The 24,235-nt window shown below is 36.7% G+C and overlaps 1 protein-coding gene across 2 annotated transcripts in view; it reads left to right on the top strand.

Annotated features, from left to right (window-relative positions):
- The window catches only part of ARHGAP28 (Rho GTPase activating protein 28), a 75,014-nt gene that overhangs the window by 14,662 nt on the left and 36,117 nt on the right, over positions 1–24,235 (top strand). For both annotated transcript variants that reach the window (XR_002122874.1, XM_019633795.1), the window contains exons 3-8: positions 4,861–4,945; positions 5,706–5,848; positions 8,326–8,491; positions 8,597–8,688; positions 11,021–11,098; positions 22,164–22,326. Coding sequence is in view for 1 of the 2 variants with exons in the window: in XM_019633795.1 (XP_019489340.1) it covers positions 4,861–4,945; positions 5,706–5,848; positions 8,326–8,491; positions 8,597–8,688; positions 11,021–11,098; positions 22,164–22,326 (727 nt within the window). In the remaining variant the exon portion in view is untranslated. The remainder of the gene's footprint in view (positions 1–4,860; positions 4,946–5,705; positions 5,849–8,325; positions 8,492–8,596; positions 8,689–11,020; positions 11,099–22,163; positions 22,327–24,235) is intronic.

The raw sequence follows: 24,235 nt of genomic DNA on the forward strand, positions 1-24,235 counted from the left end.
GTTTCAAGTGTACAGTTCTATAGTACATCATCTATATATCACATTGTGCGCTCACCACCAAGAGTCAGTTCTCCTTCTATCACCACATATTTAGGTTTTTCTAATGTTGACTATAATTTTGTTACTTAGAAAAACCTTACTTGTTGTGTTGTGTTATATTATTCATTTATTACACTACAAAATATGATTTGCTACTGTTTTAGCATTTTTAACCACTATTCTAATATGTGGAGTTAGGGTATGTATAACACACACACCCACACCACACAGAGGGTGCCAAAAAATATATACACATTTTAAGAAAGAAAAAATCTGTATTAAAATTACACTGACGATAACCACTTTGAGCACCTCTTGTAATTGCAAAAGTCGAATGTGACTTGTATTCATTTTTTGTTATTGGTATATATTGAGTATTACAATTTTAATACAGTTTTCCTTTCTTAAAATGTGTATCCACTTGTTTGGCTCCCTATGTATATACACAAATATATACATACATTTTTTTAGGTGTATAATTTTTAAAGTTTCTTTGAAGCTAACTATTACTCCTTTTTTGTTCCTAAAATTTATGTCTATTATCTCACTCACAACTGTAAATAATTGCCTATATCAGCAATATTTTTTAAGAAGTCACTACCTTTAATTAATGAAGCCTACTTTTTCTATTGTAGTAATTCATTTAATCCTTATTAATTTTTTCATTAATTCTTGGGTATACTTGGATAATTTTTTTCTAGTTTCTTGAATTATAAACATTTCATTTATTTATAATCTTTCTTATTTGCATTTAACTTTAAAAATTAATCTCTCAATAATACTTTAACTATTGTCATGGATTTTTGGAATTTAATGCTCTCATAGCCTTTAACATTTAGTTTATAATTTCATATGTCATTTAATTCTTAATCCAAGATGTCGTTGGAATGCCTTTATAAATTCACATTTAGATAGATTTTGAAATTGTTATTATATTTTTTATTTCAAAATTGATTGCATATTTGTAGAGGATGGCTTATTTAAGCTCATCTCTGGGGAATTTGGCAAGGGGGTGTAAGATGTGGATTTATCAGTTCTGATCTCAGGTGCAGAAGAGGAGGAGCAGGAAGTTTATTATTTGTATTGACTCAAGCACAGACAGCTTTAGTACAGAGTTATAACACAGACTCAAACCATGAGCAAAAACTAAGCAGCCAGTCAGGAAGGTCAGAAATATCTTTTGAGTCAGTGAATTTCTGGCTGTTTGGTATAGTGTTTCTTTAATGTGGAGGAACTATCAGATGATCAAAGTCTAGGTTGTTTTGTTTTGGTTTGGTTTTAGTTTTTTTAAGATATTATTGGGGAAGGGGAATAGTGTTGGGGAATTGGGGAAGGGGAACAGCCAAATTGTTGTTCTTCAGTCTTAGTTGTAGAGGGCGCAGCTAGCTCAGCTCCAAGTCCAGTCGCCATCCGGCTGCCCATTGGCAGCTCGTGGCAGCTCAGCTCAAGGTGCCATGTTCAATCTTAGTTGGATGGTGGACATAGCCCACCGTCCCATGCCGGAGTCGAACAGGCAACCTTGTTGTTAGGAGCACGTGCTCTCACCAGCTGAGCCATTCTGCCACCAGTTGGCAGCTCAGCGGCAGCTCAGCTCGGGCGCAGCTCACTGGCCCATGTGGTAATTGAAGCGGCCACCCTGTTGCTCAGAGCTTGCTCCCCTAACCAACTGAGCCACTTGGCCAGCCCTAGTTTTTTTTGTGTTTTTTTTTAATTTTCATTAAATTTATTTGGGGTGACATTGGTTAGTAAAATTATATAGGTTTCTAGTGTACAATTCTATAATACATCATCTATATATTGCATTGTGTTTTCAACACCCAGACTCAGTTCTCCTTCCAGCATCATGTATTTGACCCGCTTTACCCTCTTCTACCACCCCCACCCTCTTACCCTTACCTTCTGGTAATCATTAAACTGTTGTCTGTGTCTATGAGTTTTGTTTCCTTATCTTGTTTGTTTGTTGCTTTCAATTTTATATCCCACATATGAGAGAGATCATATGGTTCTCAACTTTTTCTCTCACTTATTGCTCTTAGCATGATAAACTCAAGATCCATCCATGTTGTTACAAATGGCACTATTTCATCTTTTCGTATGGCCAAGTAATATCCCATTGTATATATGTACCACATCTTCTTTGTCCAATCATCTATCAGAGGACATTTTGGTTGTTTCCATGGCTTGGCCACTGTGAATAATGCTGCAGTGAACATTGGGACACATACATCTTTACAGATAAATGTTTTCAGATTTTTTTGGGTAGATACCCAGAAGAAGGATTGCATTTGAAGAGAATTCAGACAGTGCTAACCTTCTACAATTTGGAATTTAAAATAATCACCCCCCATACTCGACCCTCCAGTTTCAGTGCAGTATGATTTGGGTAGCAGAGAAAGCTTTGGTAGCAAGAAAATGTTGCCTTTCTTTACTATTTGAAGCCCCAGTGTAAAATTCTTGTGGTTGGGCACATAATGAAATGGTAGGATCTGTTATGGACAAACCATGGGAGTTTGTTTTAAATGCGAGTGGCATTTATGCTTGAAATACATTAAAATCACTAGTATTTTTAAATATTCTGCTAATGTTAATATGTTTAATGGGTGAACAGATGTTTTAAAACTATGAATACCAAGCACCTAGCCTTTTCACTCAATCTATTTCAAAATTCAAGGTCCATTTATTGGCAGGCTAATCCTTTTCCATTTTCACCATGTCTTGCCCCAGCTTTAACACATGAATGTTCTTTTGTTTATTTAGTTCTGTTTTGTTTTAACCCTTATGAGTCTAAATATCAACTCCTCTACCTGGCTTTTAAAGCCTCCTATGATTTGAGCAGATCCTCTTGACTAATGTATTTCTCATATTTGTTTAACATCTTTTCTCAACTCCTGGCAAACCAGCCTCTCCATAATTCCTTGTAGCTGAAATGCTTCAGATATTTCCATACCTGAAATTTATGCTATAATACCATGTCTGGCCTGAATGCTTTTGCTCACCTCCCTCTGCCTTTGTAAGTCCTTTTAATTATTCCTTGCATTTCAGCACAAGTTCAACCACCTCTACAGTAAAACTTTCTGGGCTGCACCTCTTTCCTCTCCATTACTCTCCAATAAAGACTTATAGTTGTGTTATAGAAATTCTCTCTTCACAGTGAAGTGATGAATAAAGTTCCATAAATGTTACTCTGTTCTGTGTCATTATAAATAGGCAAGAGCAGGGGTCGCAGTTTAAACTTCTGCTTCACCAAGAAAGTCAGGAATAATTTTCAAAGAGCAGGCACTCATTTTATACAATAGGCTACCTTCTCCACTTTATGGATTAAGAAATTAACTTTTAGTAGTTTAAAGCATCCCAAACCATTAGCTGCAAGCTCTAGATAAATATCTCTCAATTTTTAGGAGTGTTCTGTCCCATAGGTGAGTTATTTTAAAATTTGATAAAACATTTCTTTTTCCGAAAGCTTAAGGAAATCACTAAAAAGTAGTCCACATCTTTTTAAGGATTTTGGTTCATGGGTAAATCTTTATTTTGTAGTGTTAGGTTTTAGAGCCACCAAAAATCTGACTGACACTGAATTCTATGACCCTTTTTGTGTGTTTTCTCTCTTCCACCAATTATGTATTTGGGTATCTATGTTTTAATAATTGGCTATATATTCACATGCTGTTTATACAATCGGTGTGCCATCTCCTTTGAAATAAAATAGGAGAAAAAGAACACAGGCTCGGAATTTGAGAGTCCCTTGTGTAATTTGTAGCACAATAAAGCTTCTTTCATGAAGCAGGTGTTCAATTATTGCTAAATAAATATGAGAATAAAAGAAACAACATCAGGCTCTGGGGGGAAAAAATAGACTTTATCTGTGAAGAGCATATAAAAGATTCCTGATGGAATAGCAGATTTTCACCCTCATACATATTCACAGGTGATAACTCCCACATTAAAATTTATATTGATAGAAACGATAGGATTTGTGTGTAATTTTTTTTATTAGTACCCAGCCAACCTGAGCAGTAACTTGCTTCACAAGGCTCTACAAAGATAGATATTCAATTTCTGATAGTATTGCAGGGGAGTGCAATGCATTGGCAGGCTCTCAGTGAAGAAAGTAGCAAATTTATTAAGAGGTGAAACCAAACTAGAAAACATAATTTTTTGGTAGTTATCAGTCTGTGTTTCGTAGTGAAGGAATTAACATGTTAACAAATTAGTAGTAGCTAACCCTCATATAGTACTATGTACCAGATACTGTTTCATGTGATTTATATAGGATAATTCATTTAAAATTCATAATAACGCTTTGAAATATGTTCTGCTGTCATCATTTTATAGATTAGGAGACTAAGCAATAAAGAGTTCTAGTAACTTGCTTAAAGTCATATAATAGTGGTAAAGCTGGGATTAAAGTTCAAGCACTTTGGCTCTGGTGTCCCTGTTAGTAACCACCTAGCTATGTCATGACTTAGTTTATGAGTTTATGACCAAAATATGTGACCAAGAGCATCAAGAATAACAAATATTATAATTGTCAAACTATATGACATCAAGCATTGTAATTTCTATATGTAATTTCTGTATGTTAAGAGCTAAGAAGACACAGTTATTTTGACCTTGTCTTAATTTTCTTTTGATAAACCTGTGTGAGCTGTACAGGTCTGAATTAAATGAAGAAACGAAAGAAATCAGATGCAGGCCATTTATGAAATCAAGAATTGCTTTTTGTGATATAATTCTTGTATACTGCAGAACATGAATTAGATTGAAATGTAGGGTAGATTGTATTTATGGTAAATATTTTGTGTTCATTTTCCCTTGTTTCAGTCTATCCTTGAGACTATTCCAGATATACCAGTTCATTCCAATGGGTCAGCAAGCCCTGGACGGTCAGTTCAGAATTCAGTGAGTGGTGAGTAACACAACCTCCTTTGAACTTAAGCTGTGTTTTCTTGCTTTTGTGCTGGTACTCAATACAGTTAGCAATGAATTTCTAAAAGCAAAGTGTAAGTGTGTTTCTCCCCATTTTGATTCTATCACCCCAGCATGTACTCGTCCCACCTCCAAACACCCCATTCTCTCACACCAAATAAAATTAATTGAGACAAACTGTTAGCAGAATCTTTTCTCCTTTGTTACCACCGTATCATTTAGAAACTGCTCATTTGGTAGTATCTTTGATTTGAGGCCTCTTTTGCAGGTAATCTGGATCTGCTTAACAGTTGCAAGCAGGCCAGGAAGTAGACAGCTTTCAAGAATCTCTAATTATCCTTCTCTAACAACAGCAATGTTGGCTTTAGATGGACTTAATTTTAATATCATGAGAATATATAGAAATATCCCCTTTTTAGACTTTGGTAATCCTCAATGCCTTTCATGAGACATAAGAATCTAAAATTAAGAACATCAGATTAAATAGAAAGTTTGTTTGGATAACAATATGAACAGAAATGTGTTCATATGGAAGTCTAATGACACTGCATTACTGTTTAACTGAAATCATTCTGGGTGTGTCTGATGCTTTTCCTTAGATGTAAACATTCTAATGTGCTTATGGATTAATTTGTATTTAATTATATATTTAAAAAATAATTATGTTATGCTTATTTTACAGTAAATGGTATTGATTGGTTAAATGGAATATTGAATTTTCTACATCCTTTGTTTCTTAGGTGATGGTTATCTGGAAAAGAACATTCCACCAGATGCTGAAGAGCTATCCTTTGAAGTATCTTATTCAGAAATGGTTACAGAAGCTCCAAAAAGAAATAAATTTAAGAAGTCAGATTTTAAGAAAGAAGACTATGTTTTAACTGTAAGTAAAATCTTTCATCATTATTCCACTAGCTTCCTGTTACTTCTCTATGGTGCAAACTAGGATTTTTAGAAAAAATGCCATTGTATGTGCACAGAGGATGGGGAGAGGTCTGGCCTCAGTGTGGTGCAACACTGGGGCGCCATTTGTTGTATGTGCAAAGCCTGCCTGGCTGTTCCTGGCAGCCCTGGGTTGAGGAAGAGTTGTGAGGGTGTATGCTTGAGCAGTGTTTTATAGATGCAGTAGGATTTCCACCTGGCTAGAGTGCTTTCATGCACTTCATATTCCTTGCTTTACATACGTTAATGCAGAGTCTAACTGTATACCTACTTGTGCCCCTAGAAGCACATATCAGAATGGGGTATTGCAGAAAGTCACAACCATAAAAAGTGAGAGCTTATAGGACAGACACTAAAAATTCTTCAGAAACAAATTCAAGAATTCATAATATTATTATGGGATGGGCAAGTAGTGCTACATACATCATTATCCTGAAAGCCTCCTTTTATGTATTCAGGATACTATTGTATACCCTGAAAGCCCAGTACAGAAACTACGTTACATTGATTTATTTGCTACTCGATAAATGCATTTGTGGAGTTCATGATGTGGAGCCCTGAATGTTCTACGCTCATCAACATGATGAGCAGGGCTCACGGAGTTTCAGAGCTAAAGGAATGAGTCATCTAGAATCAGGCGTCTTTGCCAAGCGGCCTGGACCATCCCCAAATACCCTACAATGGAGAGGAGGAAGAGGATGGGGCAAGACTGTAAGACTCACTGAGTGCCTTTTAAAGGCCCCATGCTACACTAGGTATTCAGTTGCAATCACCCCTGTGATTGCTTCCATTTTACAGCTAAGGAAACTGAGGCCCAAAGAAGCTAAGCAACATAGCCAACACCCCACAGCTAGTAGTTGGCAGAAACAGGATTTAAATCTATGTGTGTCAAACTCCAAAACCCCTCCTGGCTCCTAGACAGTCTCTATGCTGGAGGGCGCAGTGGCATTCTGGGGCAAAAGATGGAATCCAGTGGGTCTGGTTTGGGGGGAGCCCCTCTGAATCTTTAGAGAGAGTCGTGCAAGAAAGGAGGGTGACCCCCAAATCCCTCATTCAAGTTGTCCACCTCCTTCTGAAATTTGGCTCATCAGGGTGCGGGCCAGCCTCCCATGGAGAACTTTGCATGGAGTTTAGCACATGGTAATTGCTCAATAAATGATTGTGGTTCTTGTTTATATTGTTGTTGTTCTGTGTTACTGCTATGTGGGGCCTTGATCTCAGAAAGAATATAAAATAACTAAGTGTTTCATAGCACAAGGTATGCCCAAACTACATTCTATATTTTGTTGTACTTTTAAATACTTGGAGTGCCAAGGAACAATTGTTGAATGAATGAATGAGTGAATGAATGCATGAATGACTTGATGGATGGTTTCAAAACCCCAAGGAAATTCTAACTTAGGGAACCCCTATGGAGAAAGTGTACTTAAAGCTTTGTAATTTAAATAACTATAGGATTTTTCTACTTTTGCTGTTTTTTTTAAATACTGGATTTTCTGAGAGCAAAGCATTTATTATATACTTTATATATACTTATAATACTTATAGTTACATAATTATATATTAGTTATATATTATACTTATTGTGTAATACTTATATTTTATTCTCAATTATATATAATATAAGAAAAATCTCTTTTAAAAGGTCTGACTTATAGTCTTTACAACATGTCTGGATTGTTGAAGGGTTTTTGGTTGTCATAGTGTATTTTGCTTTCTAGTGTATAAATGGAGACTATAATAATATCATCGTCTTTAAAATGGTAATAGGATTATTTGGCACTTTCTATGCATTTTTCTTTTTAAGACTGTTTAGGATCATCTAAATTAGATTCTTAAGGTGCTATCTCAGCAAGCATATGCAGTCACTTTCAATTTGGAAATTACAATCTTTTAAAGTATGCAGAAATGATGTCTGAATTAAGGACTAATGGTCCAAAATTAAAAATATATTAAAAGCTCTCCTGGGAGTACCAAATGGCATGCCTTGTATGCATGTCTCATGTGTGCCTTGTGGTATGTACATTTCGTATGATGCCTGGGATGTACATTGTTGACAACACAGTATTTTCCTTGGAAGAAAGCAGTGTTTACAGTTGTGATGGCAATGTTATAGTATACTCAGAACACTGTTTTGCACCTAATTTATTGGGTTGTCAGAAAAATCGCGACACATTTTTGCAATGAAAAACATAGAAAAAATACATCATGACTTTTCTGACAGCCCAATAGCATAGTAATGATCTTCATACATTCTAAAAATCGTATCAGTCTTTCTATGATGCAGCATGCTCCTCAGATATTTTTGCAAATAGCATGTCTTGCTATAAAGATTTAGAATGTACAGGTGGCATTTGAATGAAGGTATAATAATTTGTCTTTGCCATAAAAAATAAATATCCTTACTATGGATTTTAGAAATTTATTGTTCAGAAAACCAGATTTGGCCTAACTGAAGCAGGAGATCTGTCTGCTGAAGACATGAAGAAAATCCGCCATCTCTCTCTGATTGAATTGACAGCCTTTTTTGATGCCTTTGGAATTCAACTAAAAAGAAACAAAACAGAGAAAGTAAAAGGACGAGGTAATTAAGAAGACTGATTTCCTCTGATTTTAACAGTTTGACACATTGGAATAAGGTAGTGCTTTTCTGATTCTTTTTTTCTTTTTTGACTATTTTACAACGAAGACAATGGGATTTTTGGAGTTCCACTTACAGTCCTACTGGACAATGACCGGAAGAAAGACCCTGGAGTGAAAGTCCCCCTTGTGCTACAAAAAGTGAGTAGACTGTAAATGAATGGAGAATTCCTAGAGCCTCATGCTCCCAATTTGCTCTTTGTAAACCCGCTAATGAATGTTCCTTTAGATTTAAAGACACTAAAGCCCTGTTAGGACTCAGGCCATTGGTGGTTTTCAGTTTCTTCCTTGAATCCCTATGACATCTCACAAGCACTTGGAGCAGTTTGCCTTACTAGAACCTTTTGGAGCCTGTTGCATTGTCTGAGCATAAAGCACCAGGTGATGGACACAGATACACCCTCACATGGCTTCCTTTGGTTATATTTTTTTCCAATTTTTAAAAAAAGTTATTTGTATGTATATAGGTATTTGTGTGTATATTTGATTTTTGTCTGGTATAGAAGATAACTATGAATGATCAGCTATCCACTTACTGATCATACAATTATTTTCTGAGATATATCGTAGGTCGGGTGTTCCAAAATGTGTATGTGTAATCATGTAAATGAATTTTCCAAACAATTGTTAATAAAGTCTAAAAATCAGTTTGTTCGGGTGGTTTTTAGGTGTGACTGGGAAGATAGAATACATTAAGACAAAAAAGAATTTTGGTCTGGGAAGTTTTGAAAGTGATGTTATCTGAAGTCACATATGCTAATATCTCTCTGAACATCATTGGCGAATGGCTCATTTGCTTTTAAGTCTAATTTTTTTTTATAGCGGAGGGTTTACACCACTTTACCTAAGTATACATTTATTCAACAGTGACATCCAGTGGCACAATGAAAACTTCAAGCCCTAGACACAAATCTTACTGAATTTTAAATTGAGTTTTTAAATGATTGTAAAAGTATTGACCTAGGAAACATATACAAGTACGAGTACTTATTTTATTCACAGGAATAATTCTGTCAGTTTATTATCTCTCTAAATGTTGCTACTAGTGCCTCAAATTGAGTTACTCCTCAAATCAGGTGACAGATTGGCTGCCAATGGGGGCAGGGAGAATGGAAGAGGATGCCAACAATGTGTCAGGGGCACAGGGGTCATCTGTAGGGCGCCTCGTCTGCACAGGGCTGTGCCAGTGCCTTCCATATCCTGTCACATCTTGTCAGTGCTGAGCAGCCCAAGGAGGTTGGTGTTATCATCTCCCTTCTACTGACAAGGGAACTGAGGCAAATTAGGGTGAGATCACTTACCCAAGAACACACAGCCAGCAAGAGGTAGATGCAAAAAAGAGTACAGTGTACATACCCAAGGCCAAAGTCCATGGCGACTCTATGATTTCCTTTTCTTCCTTGGATTAGAACCTTTGTCCTCTTTTAAAGGACAGAGTTTGAAGAAAATGCGTAAAATTCGAAAACTGAGAAGATTCAATACATGAATTTATATTATTATGTAAGTACAGAAACCTAACACAGAACTTAGCAAATGGAAGGTGCATAATAAATGCTAGTTTAACTAAATCCATATTCATATCATATTAGCAACTCAATACATTTTATCTATCATTACTACTGATGTTAAATGTTCCTCTTTAAGACAGCTTGAGGTATTACTCTTCCATTCCTTTGGGAAAATCTTTTCTTCTGGACGTATTTCTTTCCCCTAAATATCTATTTCACTTCATACCTATAAGAACTTCCCTAGTTCCAGGCACCATCATATCTTGAAGCGAAAATAGCAGAGACTCTAGATCCTGCTCTTGTGTGAACTTGGGTAAGTCATTAATCCCTTCCATGCCTCAATCTCAGCAGTAGAATGGGGATACTAATAGTACCTGCCTCCTAGGATTATTGTGAGGATTTAAATGAGTTAATATTATAGATGTAAAGTACTGAGAATGGTATCTGAAATGCAAAAAGTACACAATCAATATTAGTTTTTATTATTTGTTTACACCATGAGCGTTCATGAGAGCTATACATCTTTATGTTTCTACCTCCTTGGTTAGATTTCTAAAATTCCTATAGTTTCTTAGCTAAAGTGGTTGTAATTAATGATAGTGATTTTAGAATCTTTTCTTATTGGTCACTCAATCTGTAGGAAGAGATATAATAATCAGATCTTAAAATAATTAAGCGGCAGTACACTTTAGTGGTGAAGAGCACAAGCTTGAGAGAGTCAGTGATGTTACTTTTAAGTTTGATCCTGGGAAAGTGATATAACAGCCTAAGACTGTTTCCTCATTTGCAAACTGGAGGCTAATTTAGACCTCATATGGTGTTGTGAACACTTACCCAGGCATTCAAGTACCAGGTATGTAAATACATATGCTTGGTAATTCATTGTTTGTTGTCATCATTATTATTTTAGATGTTTGTAATCATATGGAGAGGATTTATTTTTGTAATGTATTGTTTCTTTCTAGTTTTTTGAAAAAGTTGAGGAATCAGGTCTGGAATCTGAAGGAATTTTTCGACTTTCAGGATGTACTGCCAAAGTCAAGGTACTGAACATTTTCTCTCTTCCTCCTTAGAGATCTAAGCAAGCTAGACCCAGTTCATACAAGCATCAGGTAGCGAGTCCTTTGTTGATGTTTTTGATACTGTTGCTTGACCTTAACTAGTATTCCTCAATACCTTTGATTAGATGTTATTCCATGGTCCTGTGTAGTATATTGTTTTAAAACAATAAAAAAACTAACAACAATGAAACAACATATCATTTCACCATCAAAAACAACTGCTTGTATTTAGTTTGTAAAAGTTGAAAAGTTCTATCACTGTTTTTCTGGGTTAAACACTTTAGTTTGCTGTGCTCCTCTCAGTCATGGAATTCACTAAACCAATGTTATATGAGCCCTTATTTCCATTATCAGTTGCTTTATACTTAGAAATATTGTTTGGTTCTCCTTTGAATGAAAGTCCTTATAAGCATTTATAGGGGGCATGGCTGGTTAGCTCAGTTGGTTAGAGCACAGTGCTCATAACACCAAGGTTGCCGGTTTGATCCCTCATGGGCCACTTGAGATGTGCCCTCCACATCTAGATAGAAATAGCTACTTGACTTGGAGCTGATGGGTCCTGGAAAAACACACTGTTCCCCAATTTAAAAAACAAAAGAATTTATAGGAATAACCATAACCACTATAATACTTGCTCAGCTGTTCTAAAATCCAATTCCATTTAAAGTAATATTAGTTTCCATCGTACACATGAAGAATTCCTTTCTGCCCTCATATCACTCCCTGGCTGGTGGACACGGAAACATGAGCAGTTTTAAGTGTTGAATCTCTGAGAAAAAAGTCTCAGGGTGAGGGAAAAGTGAACTTGGTTCTGTTTAGAAGTATTAAAAGGAAATGTGTAGAGGAGGAAAAGCTTCTCTTCATTAATTCATTTTGATACACGTTTGGGGAAATTCTATTTCCATCAGAAGTCTTCAAGGTTTTATACAGAAATCTGAGGAGCTGTCTTTCTAAGTGGAAACTGAGAATAAATAGGCTGTGTCTTTTGGAAGCCCCAGAAAGCAGATGCTAGGATGAAGTTAGGACTAGAAGAGGGTTATTGGGGGATAGTGCTTCTAAAAAGATGGAGGCAGGGTTGGGTAGGCTGAGCTTCCGATCACAATTCAGGTCTAACAGTTAGTTCATCCTGTCCCATGAAGTGGCTGTGCTCCGGCCCCCCTACCACACTTAGTCAGTGCTAGGACTTCCTATGAAGAAAGGGCTGAGACAGATCAGAAGGTGCTAGCAGCTGGGGGAATCAGCTACCAGGATTTTTACAGGTGAACAGCAAGTTCTTTTTGAAGGGAGATCTGAGCAGTGTACCACCCTTTGCCAATGGCAGAAGGGGTCAAGGCATTTTGGGGTTGTGACTTCCCTAGGAGTGAAGATTACTAAATACTGGCACAAGTTCATTTGGAAGGCAGGAAAATTTCTAATGGCTCCTTAAGGTTTATACTTTCTAAATTGAATCTGCTTTTGTCTCAGGCTCTCATAGTTATGGTTGTTGTATATATTGCAGAACAAATGTATCCTCAATCTGAGGATGAAGGCTATCACTAGTTTTGGTTAAATCTTTGTTGTATCTGTGGAGTTAGAGAACCAAAATGAAGTCAAAGAAACAAATTTTTTAAACAGAATTACACTGCATCTGTCTAAACATTCCTCCATAATTGGGAAGTTGTGTTTGCCCATATATTTACTGGCTCGTGTGTGTGTGTGTGTGTGTGTGTGTGTGTGTGTGTGTGCGCGCGCGCGCGTGTGCGTGCACATGTGTGTGTGTGTGTGTGTGTGTGTGTGTGTCTAAAACATAGTATGACTTAAAGTTCTCTTTTTAAATAGTCAAAAAGAGAAAAAACAACATGGCATTTCTTCTGTGCATGAATTTTAGCATCATAGAAGAAATTACTTTTCTGTGCTAGTTTGACTGAAAAATGCTTATCAAAAGCTAGTAATTCCTTCAAAGTGTTCTTAGAAACACATGCATTCCTGAATCACATTTAAATAAAAGTCCCTTTCTCCCCTAATCAGTTTTATGTAGTTTCAGCCTATTTAGTCCATTTCTTGTTAGTTCAAAAAAATGTAATCCAGATGTTTTCATGGTTTGAGCTCCAGAAAAGCCAATGTGAAAGAAATCTGGGCCAGTGAACAGAAATCGGGGAATATCACAGATAGAAAGGCATTGTAATTTGATATATTAAAGGGGTCTTTATTTTTATCCTTTGTTCAAACTTTTAAACTATTTTCTTTTGTAATTTCATCTGTCAGATTATTTTTTCTAGGAATATGCTTGGGGAAAGACAGTTAAAAAACTCCACTTTAGTTACCCTCAAATTGTGATAAGTGGACGACACTAACACTAAGGTGTTATTATGAACATCCGGCCCAGTTTTGTGCTTTCAAAGTCTGGTAAGACTAATAGGAATGCAGTGCTAAGGGGAAGCTGCTACTTTTAGTCACACAGGGTCACAGCAGCAGAGCCCATTCCTATGTTTAAGGCCTCAGATCATTTGGAAACAATTTAATATTTTGATGTTTCCAATAATTTTTTTTTCCAAAATGGATAGAAATTTGAGCCAAACACTGGGAAATATATTTTATGGAAGAAGTCAGACTGTTTGACATGTGAGGTTTTCTTTTTTGACTCATTTCAGTTATTCTGAGGCTTCTCTAAATGTTTTCTGTGTTACCTGGTCTGCTGGTTTCCCTTCCTGAACTGCTTTTTGAAGCTGAAGGCAGGTCATTTGCTATAAAACTATCTCAGAAATGGAAGCAGCCTTTATGTTTGCTCAGAGGAGATTTAAGATCATGTCTCTGACCCCTTGCCTTGTGTTCTCATTATCATTGGGCAGAAAACATGACTTCTTTCACCTTTAAACGCTCCCTGTCTTTAGCAAGGTAAATTCAACACCTGATTTATATGGTTTTACATTTAGGACCACAGAAATATCAGCTCTGCTCCAGCCCTCCACAGTCTGCTGTGGTAGAAACCAACAGAGGACATTCTTTCTCTCAGTTTTGTTTTATACTGGCCATCCAGACAAGATTATTACCCGAATATCTACAACCACATATGCATGGGTTTCCCATAGTAATAATACTAAAGTTAATAACAGACCAAGAAGAGTGGTACATAACGAGCAGCTGGCATTCATTGAGCACTTTCTGTGTGGCAGGCTCTACCCCTGAGTTTTACATTATATCATCTGATTTCATCTCCATGAGGTTGCTTTACATCCCTATTACACAGCGAGAAACTTGAGGCACAGAACATACAAGCAGTTAGTTCTGGAATTGGGATAAAGACCTAAAGAATCGGGTAATAGTGCCTGCTCTTGGCACTGGAGTCATGCTGCTGTTTAGGTGACAGGGAACGACTGACAGGTTAGAATGATGGTCACGTTAGTATTTCAGATAGCTCCCCGTGACAGAGGTATGTAGGATGAGCTTGAGTTCTTTTTCCCTTACTGGTGCTTCCTGCCCACTTCAGACCCATTTCCCCTTTGCTTTACAGCAGTGATAGCAGGCAATGGATGAAAACATGTGCTCCTCCTGTGTTTCCTATTATACTAATAACACCTTTCACCTGCCCATTTCTCCAGCTAGCAATCTGAGATGAGACTCATCTTGGACTGTTATTTCTCCCTCTGGGTCTCATATTCAGTTCATCACTGATTCTTTGTATTTTTTAATTTTTTTTTTTAAAGATTTTTATTGGGGAATTGGGGGATGGGAACAGCGCTGGGGAATTGGGGGAAGGGGAACAGACAAGTTGCTGTCCTTTTGTTCTTCAGTCTAGTTGTGGAGGACGTGGCTTCACTGGCCCAAGTTGGCACCATCATTGCACTCTTCCCGGGCGAGGCAGATCAGTCTCTGGCTTCTGGACGGCCGCTCACTGTGGCTGCTGGCCACTCACGCTGGCTGCTGGCTACACATGGTAGCCCATGGCAACCCACTGCAGCAGGGGCTGCAGCCCACTCCGGCGCCGGCGGATCACAGCAGCCCAGCTCCAGGTTGAGCTGTTGTTCAGCATCTTAGCTGTGGAGGGCAGTGTCACTGGCCCTCATATGTGGGATCCGAACCGTGGCCCTCTGGCGTCCCAAGCCAGCTCTTAACCAACGCGCCACTCGGCCAGCCCTATATTTTTTAATTTTTAATTTTACTTTTTGACCCCTTTCGCCCATTTCTCCCAATCTGAAACCACCCGTCTTTGGCAACCACCAATCTTTTCTCTGTATCTATGAGCCTTTTGATGTTTTGATTCCACATAAAAGTGAAATCATACAATAATTGACTTTTTCTGTCTGACTTATTTCACTTAGTGCCCTTGAGGTCCATCCATGTTGCCACAAATGGCATGATTTCATTCTTTTTCATGGCTGAATAATATTCCATTATATATACAGAGTGCCAAAAAAAATGTATACACATTTTAAGAAAGATAATAACTGGTTCCATAAAAATGTTTAGGATTATTTGTTTTATTTCTTTGAAAAATACCATTGAAATTTTTATAGGGATTACACTGAATCTGCAGATTGCTTTGTGTAGTATGAACATTTTAACAATATTGATTATTCCAATTCATGAGCACAGAATATCTTTGCATTTATTTGGGTGGGTCTTTCTTAGTTTCTTTCATCAATGTGTTGTAGTTTTCGGAGTACAGGTCTTTTACCTCTTTGGTTCAATTTATTTTAGGTATTTATTCTTTTTGATATAATTGTAAATGGTATTGTTTTCTTAATTTCATTTTTAGATAGTTTGGTATTAGTACACAGAAACACAAATTTTTATGTATTGATTTTTGTATCCTGAAACTGCTAAATTTGTTTATTATTAGTTCTAACAGTTTTTTGATGGAGTCTGTAGGGTTTTCTATATATAAGATTATGTCATCTGCAAATAGTGACAGTTTTACTTCTTCCTTTCTGATTTAGATGCCTTTTATTTCTTTTTCTTGCCTAATTGCCCTGGCTAAGACTTCCAATACTATATTGAACAAAAGTTAAAAGAGTGGGCACATTTATCTTCTTCCTGATCTTAGATGAAAGGCTTTCAGCTTTTCACCATTGAGTATGACATTAGCTGTGGGCTTGTCATTATGACAATTAGCATGTGGGCCTTTACTATGTTGAGGTACGTTCCCTCTGGTACACAATTTGTTGAGAGTTTTTAGTCATAAATCTATGCTTAATTTTGTCAAATGCTTTTTCTTTTTTCTTTTTTTTTTTTAAAGATTTTTTTTTTTAATTGGGGAATTGGCGGGATGGGAACAGTGCTGGGGAATTGGGGGAAGGGGAACAGACAAGTTGCTGTCATTTTGTTCTTCAGTCTAGTTGTGGAGGACGTTGCTTCACTGGCCCAAGTTGGCACCATCATTGCGCTCTTCCCGGGCGAGGCAGATCAGTCGCCGGCTTCTGGATGGCCGCTCACTGCGGCTGCTGGCCGCTCACGCTGGCTGCTGGCTACACACGGTTGCCCATGGAAACCCACTGCCACAGGGGCTGTAGCCTACGCCATTGCTGGCGACTCATGGCAGCCCAGCTCCAGGTTGAGCTGTTGTTCAGCATCTTAGCTGTGGAGGGCAGTGTCACTGGCCCTCATATGTGGGATCCGAACCGGGGCCCTCTGGCATCCCAAGCCAGTTCTTAACCATCGCGCCACTCGGCCGGCCCTCAAATGCTTTTTCTGCATCTATTGAGATGATCATGTTATTTTATACTTTATTTTATTAATGTGGTGTATCACTTTAACTTATTTGCAATTTTGAACTATCCTTGCCTCCTTCGAATAACTTCCACTTGATTACAGTGTGTGTTATTTTATTGATTTATCAATACATTGATCCTTTTCATGTATTATTGAATTTTATTTGTTAATATTTCATTAAGGATTTTTGCATCTATGTTCATCAGGGATATTGGCCTGTAATTTTCTTTTCTTGTGGCATTCTTGTCTGGTTTTGACATCAGGGTAAATGACTTTGGAAGAGTTCCCATATCTTTTGTATTTTTGGGAGAGTTTGAGAAGGATTGGTGTTAATTCTTCTTTGAATGTTTGGTAGAATTCACCATTGATGCCATCTGGTCTGAGTAATCAGTCTGTTCAGATTTTCTATTTCATCATGATTCAGACTTGGTAGGTTGTATGTTTCTAGGAATTTAGGTTGTACAACTTTTAGCATATAATTGTTCATAGTAGTCCCTTATGTTCCTTTGTTTTTCAGTGGTATATGTTACAATATCTTCTCTTTCATTTCTGATGTTTTATTTATTTGAGTCCTCTATTGCTTCTCGGCCTTTTGGCTAAGATCAAGTGTAGTATTTATTTGAGTCCTCTTCTCTCCTTTTTCTTGGTGAGTCTAGATAAATGCTTGTCAATTTTGTTATCTTTTCAAAAAAAAACAGCTCTTGGTTTCATTGATCTCTACTGTCTTTTTAATCTCTATTTCATTTATTTCTGCTCTAATCTTCCTTCCTTCTACAAACTTTGGGCTTCATTTGTCCTTTTTTTTTCTAATTCTTTGAGGTATAAAGTTAGGTTGTTTATTTGACATTTTTCTGGTTTTTTGAGGTAGACATTTGTTGCTATGAATTTCCCTCTTAAAACGGCTTTTGCTGCATCTTGCAAATTTTGGTATGTTATATTTCCATTTTTGTTTTCCTCAAGGTATTTTTTTTATTTCTCCTTTGATTTCTTCTTTGACCCATGGGTTGCTCAGTAGCATGTTGTTTAATCTCCACATATTCATTAATTTTCTAGTTTTCTTTGTGCAATTAATATATAGTTTCATAGCATTGTGGTCAGAAAAGATGCATTACATGATTTCAAACCTCTTAAATGTACTAAGACTTGTTATGTGGTCTAACATATCCTGGAACACTTGAACAAAATGTGCACACTGTTGCTTTTGGATGGAATATTTTGTATATATCTGTATATGATTAACTTCATCTGACCTAATGTGTAATGTAAGGCTGATGTTTCCTTATTAATTTACTGTCTTAATGATCTATCCATTGATGTAAGTGGGATATTAAAATCACCTACTATTATTGTAATTGTTGTCTATTTCTTGCTTTAGGGCTGTTAATAGTTGCTTTATATATTTAGGTGCTTCTATTTTGAGTCCATATTTACAAATGTTTTATCCTATTGTTGGATGGACCCCTTATCATTATGTAATGCCCACATTTGTCTCTTACTACACTTTGTCTCTTACTACACTTTGTTTTAAAGTTTGTTTTATCTTATGGAAGTATAGTTACTCCACCTTTCTTTTTGTTTTTATTTGCATGGAATATCTTTTTCCATATCTTCACTTTCAGTTTCTGTGTGTTCTTACATCTAAAATGAGTCTCTCATAGGCAACATATAGATGGGCCTTGTTGTTTTTTTTTATTCATTCAAACTCTCTGAGTATTTTTATTAGAGAATTTTGTCTATTTACATTTAGAGTAATTATTGATATGTATGTGCTTACTGCCATTTTGTTATTTATGGGGTGTTTTGTAAGTGTCTATTTTAATTTGACAACTTAAGTTTGGTTTCATTCTAAGACTCAATATTTTTACTCTACCCCACCACATGTTTTATGTTTTTGATGTCACAAGTTACGTATTTTATCTTGTGTATCTCTAAACTAATTGTTTCAATCATAGTTATTTTTACTATTTTTGTCTTCTAACCTTCATACTAGCTTTATAAGTGATTAATCTGTTACCTTTACTATATATTTACCTTTCCAGGGAGGTTTATTCTTTAACAGGTTTTATTGTTACTAATTAGTGCCCTATTTTTTCAGCTTAAAAAAGTCCCTTTAACATTTATGATAAGGCCCTGTTAGTGGTGATGAACTCCTTTAGCATTTGCTTGTCTGGAAAACTCTATCTCTCCTTCAATTCTGGATGATAACTTTGTTGGGTAGAGCATTCTTGATTGGAAGGTTTTTTTCTTAGCACTTTGACTATATCACGCCACTCCCTTCTGATCTATAAAGTTCCCGCTGAAAAATCTGTTGATGGTCTTGTTGGGTAGCCCTTGTATGTATTAATAACAGGTTGTTTTCTCTCATTTTTAATATTATCTTCGTGTCCTTAAATTTTGACATTTTAATTGTAATCTTTCTTAATATCAGTCTCTTTGGGTTTATCTTTTCTGGAATCTTCTAGGCTTCCTCGATCTGGATGTCTGTTTCCTTCACCATGTTAGGGAAATTTTCTGCCATTATATTTTAAAACAAGATTTCTGCCCATTTCTCTGGGACACCTATCATGCAAATGTTAGTCTGTTTCATGTTGTCACAAATGCCCCTTAAGCTATATTCACTTTTTTCCACTCTTTTCTTTTTGATACTCTGATTAGGTGAATGACATTGCTATATCTTCAAGTTGACAGAACCTTTCTTCTGCTTCAGCTTGTCTGCTATTGAACCCCTCTAGCATATTTTTCAATTATTACATTCTTCAGCTATATGACTTCTGTTTGATATTTTCTTATATTTTCCATCTCTTTGTTGAAGTTCTTACTGTGTCCATCCAGTCTTCTACCCAGTTTGGTGACCATATTATGACCATTATTTTGAACTCTTTATCAGCTATATTACTTATCTTTGTTTTATTAAGGTTTATTTCTGAAGTTTTATCTTGTTTTTTCATTTGGAACATGTTCCTTTGTTTCTTCATTTTTCTTGTCTCTCTGTTCTCGTTTCTATACAGTAGATGAAACAACTCTCCCAGTCTTTAAGGAGTGGCCTTGTGTGGGAGATGAACCATGTCGTTCAATCTTGCCCCAGCTCTTTGTCATCTCTGTAACCTTTGTGCTCATCCAAGTACTCAGGGAACAGCTTTTAAAAGCATGCAAATATGTACTGTGGGACTGCAAGCTTAAGCCCTCCTGGTCAGGTGATCTGGCGGTATCCCTTTGCCATCAGTTGGAATAATTGAGTCTCTAGACTAGTGTATAAGCTCTTTTCTGGGAGATACTGGCACACTGGAGCAAAGCAAATGGAAAGCACCAAGATGGCGTCCTTAGTCTATGTCCCTAGAGAGCAGCTCTAGAGTCATCACTGATTCTTGAGAATTTTCCCTCAATGGCATTTTTTAAATGACCTCTTCTTTCTATCTTACAACTGCTTTTCCAGGTTAGTCCTCGATTATCCATCACCAGAAATGGTGCCATTGCCCAATAGCAGGTTTCCTTGATACTGGCCTGCTCTTTAACCAGTGCCAAGCACCACACTCCTCCAAATCACTTTTGCATCTGGCTGTCAGAAAAGGTAAATGCCACCTTGTCATTCTCTTGCTTGGAAATGTCCCATGTGGCCTCATTGTCTACAAAATGAAGTGGAGTCACCTTAGGAGTGTGACTTTGGTCTGCTCCTCAGTGTCATCTCTGTCTTTGCTGTCCTCCTTGCCCATGATGCGCCAGCCATACTGAACTAATTGGAGTTCCCTAGACCCACTGTGTATCCTTGCTCTTGTGTCACTGCTTGAGCAGTTTCTTCTGTCCAGGACACCTTTCTATTTCCTCTTCCCCTGGCAAACTCCTCACTAGTCCTCAAGACTTTGCTACAGCAGAGTTTGATTCTATTTCATGACTGCTTAGTATCCAATACATGATTTTTCTTACAGTATTTAACATCCTAAATTAGCATTATGAGTTCATAATAACTCTATCCACTGAACTACAAAATGTCTAAAGGCAAAGAATGGATCTCATGTATCCTCTTCCTAGAACCTGATCTCTTTTATTCCAAGAGGGTTTTATATGTATGCTTCAATGCTTTACAAAGTGTATCAGCACAGGGTTGATTGATTAACTGTATTATTCCTATTGTATTGAGAATTTCTCAAGAACAGAAAGAAAATCCCCTTTTGATGTCATCAGAGGATGGCTCAAAATCATGTCTGTCTTTCTGTAAGAGACATGTCCTGCCAAGGTACCCCCATTTTGCAGGCTCTGGGAGCCATCAGTGCATTTATTTCTGGTTTGGTTAATGAGCTGCTCCTTGGAAATTGACTCTGGCTATGCATATTTAAGGCTGGAAGAATTCGGCTTCTCATGAGAATAAAGCAGAGGCCTTAAAGAAACTGAGAGTTTTCAATGTTACCTTTCTAAGTATCTTTTGGAGCAGTTAGTGTCAGTAGGGAAACTGACTATAACTGCCTGGTATTAATAGGCAAACTCTGTGGGAGCAGTAGAAAATGAGTTTGACTTCGAAAAAGAAACAGAGAATGGATGGCACTGATAATCAAATGAATTGATAATGTAAAATGTATAACCCAAGTAGAATTTATAGAGGCTTAGTGATTTTTTCTTAAGTATTACACAGTGTTCTAAGCTTTATGAATGATTGGACAAGCATGCAAACATGTGCAAGACATGTGTATGTCTTGGCATAAACTTTGTTATAACTACTCCAGGAAGATGTCAGTTAGTCTGCATGTTGCAGTGAGGTCAGAGTTCCTTTATTTGGGTATTTCTCATTCTGGGTATGAATTCGCTGAGAGGCACACATTCATGATCTAATTTAGAAATAGATGGCAAAAGGAAACAGGGAAATGGAGGCTTTGTCAAAATCTAACAGTGCATTGCCATGTGGGGATAGGTGGTATTCTGCCAAAACCACATAAATGAAACTATGATCTGAGTAAAGAACTTTTATGTTTGTATAAAATTAGCAAATGATTTCAAGATTAACATTATGCTAAAAAGATTTTAGAAAAACACTTTTAAACATTCACTTAAAAATAATTATTTCAATTCATTAATCATGTTGAAAAAAGTTAGGCTTAGGGCTGGCTGAGTGGCTCAGTTGGTTAAGAGTTCACTCAAGAGTGTGAGCTCTGAACAACAGGGTCACCGGTTTGATTCATGGCCCCAGCTGAGCTGCTGCTGAGCTGCCAAGAGGTGGCAGGATGGCTCAGCTTAAAAAAAAAAAAAAGTTAGGCTTAGTAGATATTGGCTTTTCAATCTGTTCACAAAAATAGTTTGTGTAATGACAGTTTTCAAAGTGGGTCAGGTGATTACAGCTCATTAAATATTGACTGTTTTCCTTGATTTGCAGCAATACCGTGAAGAACTGGATGCCAGATTTAATGCTGATAAATTTAAATGGGACAAAATGTGCCATAGAGAAGCTGCAGTGATGTTGAAAGCATTTTTCAGAGAACTACCTACTTCTCTCTTCCCTGTGGAATATATACCTGCCTTCATCACTCTAATGGAAAGTAGGTTGAAGATGTTAAGTGTTAATGGACTAAATTATAAGCTCAATAAAGTAACAGAATCAGGTGTGTTCAGAAATGTATGTATTTGCTCTTTCTTGGCAATGCTTGGTGAACTATTTCATGTCATAGCTGATAGTCATCTGTTTACATATTTATATATCTAAGTCTGATAGATATGATTTAGAGGGTTTTATAATCATTAAAAGGCTGAGGGGTTTGCAGAGAGAATAGGCCCTTGAGATTTAAATTCCTTCAACCAACTGTTAGTCATGCAGTCAGCCATTCTGAGTTTCATTACTGTGCCTATAAATTACAGATAATATTTATGTATCAGGTTTGTTGTGGGTACTAAATAAAGACATCTAGAATAGTGCCTGGTGTATAATAAATAGTCCTTCAAAAAATATAAGCCTTCTCCCTTCTTTAAATCTGAGATCCCGGGCTGAGAATGTAGCACATAATAAATGTTACACAGAAGTTGTTTTTTTTCCTGAAAATTATAATATCACATAGTACTTCTGAAAATTACAAAGTGACATAGATTAGGACTTAAGTGATGCACTTTGATAAAAAAAATATAGTAACTGGAAGGTGTGTGTTATATATGGCAATGAGGGAATAATTTGGTATGGTTTCAGCCTTAAAGTTGAATATCTTGGAGGGTGTAACAAGAGAAAAATTTAGAAAAATAGAATGGGGCTAGATAGTGGGGACTTTGACTACTAATCTGAGGAATTCAGGCGTCGCAGACCTAAATATGTACAATAAGTCCTCCCATAACATCACTGATAGATTCTGTGACTTTAAGCAAAACGATGTATAAGAAAACCAATTTCACTGCAAGCTAATTGATGTAAATAAGAATTAAGTTCCTGTGGCATCTCGTCAACATTATAAGTTGAATAACACATGTTGAATGTGAAGATATTACCTGAGGACCTGCTATACAAGCATGTTAAGTAAACGGTGATTCTACATGGACAGAAAATGGCTGTAGGCAGATTGAGAGGGTACACCCCATATAAAGTGGTTGGCCACTGCGCAGCTTGATTGTTTCCTATCTGACTGCGGCCAGTATGTTTCATTCAAGGGAGAGAATCTGGAAAATATCCTAAAAAGGTTCACAGAGGAGTCCACGTGTCTTTGTTTGAGTTTAAAAGGAAAAAATACCGTATTGCGGTGAGTTAAAACCAGCCAACCCTGCAGGAAGCCCAAAGTTCTGGGCTGCTATCAGCATGGAAAATAGCCTTTTTGCCACCTAGAGTAAGCTCAAGTTGCAGCGAGATTTTCTGAAGAGAAGAGTATAGACGTGCATATGTGTGTTTAAGCTGCCCTTCCTTATACTCTGAAACTGAGTTTGGAGAATACTTGTATAGTCATTTCCACTAGTGTAATTTCTCTTTTCAAACTTCGCTCAAAAATTGTTCGTAAAATTAAAATACTAGTAGTTCATCAATCAAACCTTAGATATTTTCATGAAAAGTATAATAACTTTCTGGGAAAATAATGACCTCAGGTAAAAAAAAAGACTCTGAACTAGGATGAAACAAACTAATGAACTACAAAACTATTAACCACAAAACAGTGTAGGGCCAGTTTTTCTAAATAAAATAAAAATGGATTATTTGCCAGTTTAGATTTTTAATCTTAAAGGGAACTTCATAATATCTCTGAAACTGATGGAAATATAGAATCCATACCTGCATCTATTGTCTCCCCCGACCAGAGGTTTTCTTTGGTTGCATTAGAACAGGGGTCTGCAAACTGCGGCTCGTGAGCCACATGTGGCTCTTTGGGTACATACATGTGACTCTGAAGTAAAATTGAAAATGAAAATAAAACTATCATAGTTTCATTTATAAAATTTTTAAAGGATATTATTCACATAATGGTGATTTCATTTGTTTTA

The sequence above is a fragment of the Hipposideros armiger genome, unplaced genomic scaffold (assembly GCF_001890085.2).
Source record: "Hipposideros armiger isolate ML-2016 unplaced genomic scaffold, ASM189008v1 scaffold_1411, whole genome shotgun sequence".
Taxonomy (NCBI): domain Eukaryota; kingdom Metazoa; phylum Chordata; class Mammalia; order Chiroptera; family Hipposideridae; genus Hipposideros; species Hipposideros armiger.